The sequence below is a fragment of the Nicotiana tabacum genome, chromosome 24, assembly GCF_000715075.1.
Source record: "Nicotiana tabacum cultivar K326 chromosome 24, ASM71507v2, whole genome shotgun sequence".
Taxonomy (NCBI): Eukaryota; Viridiplantae; Streptophyta; class Magnoliopsida; order Solanales; family Solanaceae; genus Nicotiana; species Nicotiana tabacum.
In genome coordinates this window covers 91,982,719-91,992,887 of record NC_134103.1, presented here as the reverse complement: position 1 = coordinate 91,992,887, position 10,169 = coordinate 91,982,719, and the positions used below count along the sequence as shown (strand labels likewise).

Sequence of the window (10,169 nt, the reverse complement as noted above, 5' to 3'; positions counted from 1 at the left end):
AGGTACACCTGATGTTGGAGTTTATCTCAGTGATTCTTCTGACCTCACTATCCAAGCCTTTTGTGACAGTGATTGGGCTTCTTGCCCTGACTAGCGCAGATCAGTTTTTGATTTTTGTGTGTCTTTAGGGGAAAGTTTGATTAACTGAAAATCTAAGAAACAAGCTGTATTCTCATTGTCTTCTGCTGAGGCATAATACTGGGCCATGAGTAAAGTGGTGGTTGAGCTTCCATGGTTGGTTCGTTTGTCGGCAGATTTGGGACTTCATCTGTCCACCTCTATCCATGTCTTTTGTGATAGTTTGGCTGCCTTTTTGCTAAAAACCTATTTTTCATGAGTGCACGAAGCATATCGAGGTTGATTGCCACTTCATTCGCACAAAATTGGCAGATGGTCTTATTTCCTTTCATCATATTCCTACATCTTCTCAACTTGCTGATATTTTTACTAAGTGTTTGACAGGTGGACAACACAGGTTGTTGCCTGACAAGTTGGGTGTGTTACCACCCTCCAACTTGAGGGGTGGGGAGTGTTGGACTTACCTGATTTGGGCTTACTAATAGTTGTGTTAGGAGTTTGGCCCAATTGTATTTATTAGCCGATCCGGCCCATTCTCTCTTGTTTTGTATTTTTCAATCTGGCCCACTATACTTAGTGAGACTCAGATATTTTGTATCAAGATTTTACAGAAGATAATAAGAAATTCTCTCGAACCTTCTCTCTGCAAACATGCCCAATTACTTGAACTCTAAACCTGATCTTCTCCACTTCTGTTCGATCTACAAATCTTAACAAATTTTTTACTTGGAGTCGTTGCACAACATTGTTCTAATGATCTAATCTAAACCTTCCTTTTTGCGACCCGAAAGCTTTTGTGAGGAAGTCAATTTATTACTCGCCAAAAAAATAATTATTCTATAATACCTATAAGATCGGGCTGAGAGATGGAGGTTGTCCAACGAGAACATTTCCTATTAGAAGAACTACCAAAGAAGATCTCATTAGAGAAAGAAGATTTAATGCTAGTTATGTTGGTGGCATCTTTCGCGTAAGTTGCTTCTTTTGTAAATTGTTTTTGTTTATCCTAGTTTACTAAGATGGGAATTGAAATAATTATATACAACAACAATAAATTAAACATGTTCCAAGTGGTAACTTCACTATTGTCATCACTTATCATCTTTACTGGAGCTCTTTCTAAGATTTTGGATTTGTGGTACATATGGACGTTAATCTCAATGTGGCTTGCCTTTATAATTGTTTCTATACCTCTTTTTTTGCTACCCGAAAGTTTTTGTGAGGAAGTCAATTTGTTGATCGTCATAAAAATAATTATTCTATAATACCCTATAAGATCTCCCATTTGTCACAAGTAACTAAGGTTCTATATTTTGATTTTTCAAAAAACCAAAATTACAAAAAGACGCTTTCATTGTATTGCTTCTCGAATATTGAAAAGTATATATTGTTTCTTCACTTTATTCTTGTTGATGTACATAATCTGACTTTGACTTCTAAACTATTCCAAAAAGCCTCTAATAATCACAACTCACAAGCATATTAAACTATATTGACTAAATTTTACTAATTTTAGTTAATCTTTAGCTGGTTTGAAATTTGGAGTTTAACTCGCCTTTAGACTATATAAGATCAGCCTTAAACATTTAAAGTGAGCTTGAATTTCTAAGGGGTTACAAAACTAGTCTTAGGTATGACAATTACTATTTGGTACCTCGCATAATAATCGTATTTTTTAATTATAATTAGGGGACGCTTCGTACGTAGAATAAGGAAAAATAATTTCGGAATTAGATGCGGGATTATTTTATCCCATGTTTGGCTGAATTTTGAATTCACGAATAACTATTTAGGAATTAATTAATCCCATAATTGAGTATTGTTCGATCGCATATATTGAGGGCGGAATAATAATTCCGAAATTAATTAATCACGGAATAAATATTAAAATGATAAAGATGCCCTTCTAAAAGGATCTTCCCTTAAAATTAAAAATAAAAGTTTATCCTAACTTATCTAGTGTACACCAAATACATATTTATATTATACCTCGTATATCACATTTTTAGTCTTATGAACCAACCATCTTCCAATAAAAATATATTTACTAAATAATCCCGTTATTTATTAATCTGCATATTATAATAATATTATTATAATCCCAAAATAACTTGTTCCCTATCAAACAACCCTTAGGGGTCGCTTTATTGGGAATCAAGTTACCCGGGATTAGTTATCCCTCCCTATAGGGACAAAAATAACATTAAAATTAGTTATATCGTTATTTTATTTCAACCAAACATAAAATAAACTCATTTCAAATTTAATTTTGGAATTAATTATCGCTATTTTAGAGCATAACTTGCACATCAAACGATCTAGAATAAAATTCTAAATTTTCTAAGATAAGAAAATAGGACAAGTTCGTAGAGGGTAAGAAGTCAAAGCCGCCAGTTTCGTGCAGAAGGGGTCGCAAATTTAGCGCACTATATTAAACCTAATTTTCCCCCACTCTTCCCTCATCTCTGTCTACCAAACTTGTATCTCTTTTCTTCAATCTTCGCCCAGGCAAAAACCATGTCTTGCTACAAGGGAAAATACGCCGGTAAAATTTCTGCTCTTCTCTCTTTCTTAATTAATTTAGCATCGGGTTGTCTGATTGTAATTTGAATCTTGCTTTGTTTGATCCAAAATCTGTGTCTGTTGATAGAGCTTTAATTTTTTTTTATATATCTGGATCGGTCTAATTTTTCTATGTTGTTAGATATCTTGTTCAGATCTTAGGGTTTGCTGTTAAAAGTTGGTTTGTTATGTTCTTTTGAAGTTTGATCTAGTTGTCTAGCTCTTCATTAGCAAAGTCAAATGCTGATCTCTCGTGTGAGAGTGTTGATACTATTTTCACTACTCCGTTGTTTCAACTAGAATGAATAATTTATTTTTCTGCATGCATTAGGACATTTATTTCTTAATTTTTATAAAATAAATTTTCCATGTGTGGAAAACGTTTTTATGATTAATAGGCTTAACTTCCCCCTAATTTGGAATGAGATGAGACAGCATGAGTCTTATCTGTCTCAACTTTTACTTATTAATTTGGAAGTGTTCTGTATTTGCTAAATAGCTAATGATTGCTAATGTTCTGATCAAATGATTATGCCAGTTTTATCACTCTTTCCGATACGGTGTTCTGAAGATTTTGACTATTTCTTCAGGTGCATATTCTTAATAAAGATTCAATATGTTGTTCTCCTTTTGTAAAAGTTCTTTTGTCAAATGATTCTTTGTCTTTTGTGTTTAATTTGTTGCCTTAAGCACAAAATTAGTTTCATTTTGATGTAGAATGTTTTCAGCTCTTACAACTTGTCTATAAATAAGGGGAATTGTGAAATCAAACTAAAGACCTTGATATGGCTGTCTATGTTCTTAGTCCATACTACATTTTAAAGAAATACACAACATTTGAGCATTGAATGGCTTAGAGTAACAAGCGGATTATGTTTCTTTTTGTCTGTTTCTGTCTGTTTCCCTCCAATCTTAGATCTCTGCTATTCGATTTGTCTGCAGCTCACTCAGCTTTTGCCTATCTGTGCTTCCCAGCTGCTTAGATTTGTTCACTCTATGTTATTATCTAAATTGCTTGCTTGAAACTAATGAATGTTTAAATTCTGAATGTCGTGTCCTGTTAATTGGTGTTATATTTGTTCACTGGTCTGTTAGTGTCAATGTGACTACCGTTTATCGTTGATACTTTAATTTTATATGAACTTCAGTTACCCTGTTTTGTTACTTGTTACTAACATACAACGCATGTTGGAATTGATGCAGATGAGCTCATCGCAAATGCTTCATACATAGCCACCCCTGGTAAGGGTATCCTTGCTGCTGACGAGTCTACTGGCACAATTGGCAAGCGTCTATCTAGTATTAATGTTGAGAATGTTGAGGATAACCGGAGGGCTCTCCGAGAGCTGCTCTTCCTCACACCTGGTGCTCTTCAGTACCTTAGTGGAGTTATCTTGTTTGAGGAAACCCTTTATCAGAAGACTGCATCGGGTATGTTCATATGGATTGTAATGTGTATTTTCGTGTGTGAAGAATGGATTAATGATATTTTTCTTACCTGATAATTGCACTTGGGTACTTTATATATGATATTCTGACAGTTTTTACTCGTATCTGCAGGCAAGCCTTTTGTTGATGTCTTGAAGGAGGGTGGAGTTCTCCCTGGAATTAAAGTCGACAAGGGTACCGTAGAGCTTCCTGGAACCGATGGTGAGACGACTACTCAGGGTTTGGATGGCCTTGCCGAGCGCTGCCAAAAATACTATGCTGCTGGTGCTAGGTTTGCAAAATGGCGTGCAGTGCTCAAGATTGGTGCCAACGAACCTTCTCAGCTTGCTATCAATGACAATGCCAATGGCCTTGCAAGATATGCCATCATCTGCCAGCAGAACGGTCTTGTCCCCATTGTTGAACCTGAGATCCTTGTTGATGGAGGCCACGACATTAACAAATGTGCCGATGTCACCGAGCGTGTTCTTGCTGCTTGCTACAAGGCTCTCAATGACCACCATGTCCTCCTCGAGGGTACATTGTTGAAGCCCAACATGGTCACTCCTGGATCTGAATCCCCCAAAGTTGCACCAGAAGTGATCGCAGAGTACACTGTACGTGCCTTGCAGCGAACAATGCCAGCTGCTGTCCCTGCTGTGGTTTTCTTGTCTGGTGGTCAGAGTGAGGAAGAGGCTACCCGCAACCTCAATGCCATGAACAAGCTACAGACCAAGAGGCCATGGACTCTCTCATTCTCCTTCGGACGTGCTCTTCAGCAGAGCACTCTCAAAGCCTGGGGTGGAAAGGTGGAAAATGTTGAGAAGGCCCGTGCTGCATTCCTTACGAGGTGCAAGGCCAACTCCGAGGCTACCCTTGGAAAGTATGTTGGTAGTTCCAACTTGAGCGAGGGTGCTTCCGAGAGCCTTCACGTCAAGGACTACAAGTATTAGGACAATTTTCAGTTTGTGCCCTCTTTTTGGTTTTTGTTTTGATGACGAGGTTGCAGGATGGTTTACTAGGAGTGTCCTTTACTGGTCATAGTGCTAAGGCTTTTTTCTCATTTCTCCTTATGAGGTATGTGACAGGATTTATTTAATAAAAAGAACGTCGGCTTTGTGACATTGTTGGGGTTTTTTCGTATCATGATAATCTAGATTCTGTTCTTGGATATTTGCCCGTTGATTTGGTTTTACATATTAAACTTCAGTTTTGCATGTCATGAGCTTAATGTTGCTCCATTTTCATAGGATTCTGGTCTTAAATTCTTAGCTATACAATTAAGATGCGGAGGCAGATTAGTTTGTTGAAACGAGCAAGAAATAGTGCCATCATGATGAATTCATGGCCTTTGTTTTGCTATACTATTACAATTCCTTAAAGATTCACTTTCACTAGTGTATAGATGATATAGTAGATGAGTGCTATGTATTACCCTAATGCTTAAGCTGTTTGATAGATTAGTCGAACTTAATCGTTAATATTGGTGATAAACAAGTTGAACTCGAGCTAAATTGAGTTGAGTCCACAGATTCATAATTTTGTTCTCGTAGTTCTTGGCACGACTACTTGCCTAGAGGAAGAATGTATTATTTTCTTATATAAATATATAGGTCAGTTAGATGAAACATACTCATTTCTATACAATGTTATTATTTTTAGGTAATTTTTCCTTTTTTTAGAAAACATGTATAATAGTCCGTCATAATCAGGGGCAGATCTATGTGGAAGAAAGGGGATGGTGTGCCACCTGATCGCTCGGACAGAATTTTGTGTATGTATTGATATTTCACGTAATATTGTTGACAAACGCATCAAGAATACAACATGACACCCGAAGTCAGGTGCCGTGGTCAGAGTACTCTTTGGGGGGAATCTTACAGAAATGTCCTAAATAAGTCATAATTTACCAACTTCTAGCCATTAATCATAGACTTACCAAAATTAGCCAAACACCTATAAAAATTAAAAATCCAAATAAATAAGGTTCTTTCTCTCTAAGAATCACACATAAAGATATCCTTCTATATTTTTAAGTGTGATTAGCAATATTAGATGCAAGATGAAAGAACATTTCATGGATGAAGTAGCAAATAAGGTGATGAAATACAAAAAAATATACATACAAGATTCTAAAAATCTAAGATAAAAAGGACCCTTTTCAATGGGTATGGTTGAAATTCATTGAAAACATATAGATGAGTCAATATACAAAATTTGAGAAAAATTGAAGGTGAGTTGAACCGATTTGGTATCAAAATTCGTAGTTAAAATCGAGTTCAAAAAATTCATCTGCAACACATGTATCAAACATGTATCACGCATGTATCTCACATACAGGTATACATGGATATACATGTGATACAATCCCTTTTCTTTTTTCTTTCTTCCTCTGTTTTTTCCCCTTTCTTCCATTGTTCCGTTTTATTGCCCGGACCAGCCGCCCTAGGCGGCGACCTAGGCAGTTTATGGTTTTTGTCGTATATCTTGGACTGGGCGGGAGAGGCAATTTTAGCTAAGTTTAAGCACACGGGTTCGGGAGGCAGCAACATTCAGCGGATTGGGAAGCGCGTCCGGACATCCCCGACTGTAATCCGGGTTCCTGGAGATAAAGAGGAGTAGGAGGAAGAGGGCGGGGTGCAGGCAACCTAAGTTCAAGCGGGGTAACTTGACCAAGGACAAAGCTCAGGAGTTAGGGGAGAAGTTGTTGGCTATGAGGGCATGGATGAGTAAGGGGGCGCGTCTAGTATGTGATTCACGACTGCGAATTGCATTAGGGTAGCTGCTAGAGAGGTCTTAGGGGTCACGAAGGGCTCTCCTAGGGGTCATAAAGGGGACTGGTGGTGGAATGGAGAGGTCCAAGGTAAAGTAGAAACTAAGAAAGATGCTTATTTGAAGCTAGTGGAGAGTACAAATAAGGAGGAAAAAAGGACTTATTGGGAGTGTTACAGAAAGGTAAAGAAAGAGGCAAAGTTAGCAGTTACGACGGCTAAGAACGCGACGTTAGCTCGTTTGTACGAAGAGCTCGGGGGAAAAGGCGGGGACAAGAAGTTGTAGCGGTTAGCCAAGGCGAAGGAGAGGAAAGCCCGCGACTTAGATCAAGTCAAGTGCATCAAGGATGAGGATGGCAAAGTATTGATGGACGAGGCACTTATTAGGAGAAGATGACAGACATACTTCCATAAACTGTTGAACGAGGAGGGAGATAGACGCATTGTGTTGGGTGAGTTGGAGCACTCTGAGAGTCGGCGAGGATTTTGGGTATTGTAGGCGGATTACGGTAGATGAGGTGGAAGGGGCGATACGTAAGATGTGCAAGGGCAGAGCGTCGGGACCAGACGAAATTCCGGTGGAATTCTGGAAGAGTGCGGGGCGAGCAGGTTTGGAGTGGCTCACTGGACTGTTTAATGTTATTTAAAGAAGATGCCCGAAGAATGGAGGTGGAGTACGATGGTTCTGCTTTACAAGAACAAAGGTGATATCCAAAATTACAATAATTATAGGGGTATCAAGTTGTTGAGTCACAGTATGAAGGTTTGGGAGAGGGTGATGGAGTCCAGGGTGAGGAGGTGCGTGTCTATTTCCGAGAATCAGTTTGGATTCATGCCGGGATGTTTGACTACGGAAGCGATTCATCTGGTAAAGAGATTAGTGGAGCAGTACATGGAGAGGAAGAAGGACTTGCATATGGTGTTTATTGACCTTGAAAAAGGGTACGATAAAGTCCCGATGGAGGTCCTGTGGAGGTGTTTGGAGGTTAGCGACGTTCTGGTAGCGTACATCAGGGTGATTAAGGATGTGTATGATGATGCTAAGATTCAGGTGAGGACTGTAGGTGGTGACTCAGAATATTTCCCTGTGGTGATGGGGTTGCACCAGGGATCGACTCTTAGCCCATTTTTATTTGCCTTGGCGATAGATATACTGTTGCGACACATCCAAAAGGAGGTGCCTTGGTGCATGCTATTTGCCAATGATATAGTGTTGATTGACGAGACGCGAAGCGGAGTTAACACGAGGTTGGAGGTTTGGAGACAGACTTTGGAGTCTAAAGGTTTCAAACTGAGTAGAACCAAGACAAAATACTTGGAGTGCAAATTCAGTGACGGGGCCCATGAAGTAGACGTAGAGGTAAAGCTTTATGCTCAAGTTATCCCCAAGAGAACGAGTTTTAAGTATCTCGGGTCTATTATCCAAGGTAACGGGGAGATTGACGAATATGTTGCATATCACATTAGAGAGGGATTGATGAAGTGGAGGCTCGCTTCCGGTGTTTTATGTGATAAGAATGTGCCGCCAATACTTAAGGGTAAGTTTTATAGAGTGGTGGTTCGACGAGCTATGCTGTATGGGGCTGAGTGTTGGCCAGTCAAGAACTCCCACGTGCAGAAGATGAAAGTAGCAGAGATGAGGATGTTGAGATGGATGTGTGGGTGTACTAGGAGAGATTAGATTAAGAATAAAGCTATCCGGGACATAGTGGGAGTAGCCTCCGTGGAGGACAAGATGCGGGAGTCGATGCTGAGATGGTTCGGACATGTTAAGAAAAGAAGCATTGATGCTCCTGTTAGGAGGTGTGAGAGGTTGGCCATGGAGAGTTTGAGAAGAGGTCGAGGTAGGCCTAAGAAGTACTGGGGAGAAGTGATTAGACACGACATGGCGCTGCTTCAGTTCACTGAGGACATGACCCTTGATAGGAGGGTGTGGAGGTCGAGGATTAAGGTAGAAGGTTAGTGGGTAGTTTTTAGTTGTTCACCGATAGTCTTAGTAGCACGCATGTCCCTTCATATTCTTAGGTTTTTATTACGTTATGTGATTTTGTTCGCCTCAGATATTGTATTCCCTGTTGCTATTATTTTGTACTACTTATCCTTTATCTATCCCTTTTTCTTTTCTCTTCCTTCTTTCTTCCTTCCTTGCTTTCCTCTTCTTCTTCTTACCCCTCCTGAGCCGAGGGTCTATTGGAAATAACCCCTCTACCTGCATTAGGTAGGAGTAAGGTTTGCGTACAGACTACCCTCCCCAGACCCCACCTGTTGGGAATATACTGAGTTTGTTGTTGTTGTTGTTGTTGTTGTTGTACATGTGATACAAATATGATACATATGTGATACACAAATGATACAATATGATAAACATATCATTTTTTTCCATGTTCATCTTCTACTTCGAATTTTCAATTCAAACCACCTGAAAACTCCATCAAATCATCCCAAATCTGACATTCAACCTCCTTAGGATGTACCCAATATATTCTAATAACTAATTGACTAATATTAGTAATATTTTATGAATTGGTCAATTTTTGTAATAAGTTATTTACAAATGGACATGAATGGTAGTTTCTCTTTTTTGGGCTTTTTGCCCTACTTGTTCCCACTTTCCATTTTTTCTTTTTCTTAATTTCTCTTATTTTAATTGTTGTATTTCTTCTCTATGTACAATTATTTATTTAAATCATAAAAGTATATTTGCTTCTGGTTCTTTTTTTAGATCTTAAAATAATAATTTGAATATGCGTTGATTATTTTTCGTTTTTATCTAGTTAGTATTATGTTTTCCTTGATTTTGAATAAAGAATCAGACATTTTGAGTTTGGTTATCACGTGCTTGTTTATAAAAAAATAAATAAAAAATAATTGTAAAGCTAACCGAATTAATTCCAAAATGATCGACTTGAACCGAAATAATTCAAAACAGAGCGAATCGACCAGATGTACACATCCTAATTCACTTCCTTGACTTTTGATACGTTTATATTAAATAGTGGATCAAAACAGTGGCACCCGTACTCATCAAATCCTGAATCCGTCTCCGATCATAATTGGCCGCGAATATATGATCAGTTCTTTTTTTTTTTTTTAGTATTTGCAATGATCAGTTCATTTTTGGCCGCGGATATAGGATCAAGGGTAGCATGTATTGCAAAAGCTCTATTGAAATATTTTTCGAGTGTAGCTCTGCCTCTATTGAAATCTTTTCGAACAAGCCCGTTGTATTTTTGAAAACAAACCATTATAATAAGTTGATCTATTGCAACGGTTACGCAACCGTTGCATAAAGTAGCTCTTCTAATTCATTATTACTCCTGTTAAGCTTTC

The 10,169-nt window shown here is 38.4% G+C and overlaps 1 protein-coding gene across 1 annotated transcript; it reads left to right on the top strand.

The window, feature by feature from the left end:
* The first annotated feature begins 2,433 nt into the window (after window positions 1-2,433).
* LOC107781715 (fructose-bisphosphate aldolase 6, cytosolic) lies at window positions 2,434-5,239 on the top strand. Its single transcript, XM_016602454.2, has 3 exons — window positions 2,434-2,623; window positions 3,844-4,071; window positions 4,201-5,239. The coding sequence occupies exons 1-3, from the start codon at window positions 2,596-2,598 to the stop codon at window positions 5,019-5,021; spliced, it is 1,077 nt and encodes a 358-aa protein (XP_016457940.2). The 5' UTR covers window positions 2,434-2,595; the 3' UTR covers window positions 5,022-5,239.
* Window positions 5,240-10,169: the final 4,930 nt, after the last annotated feature.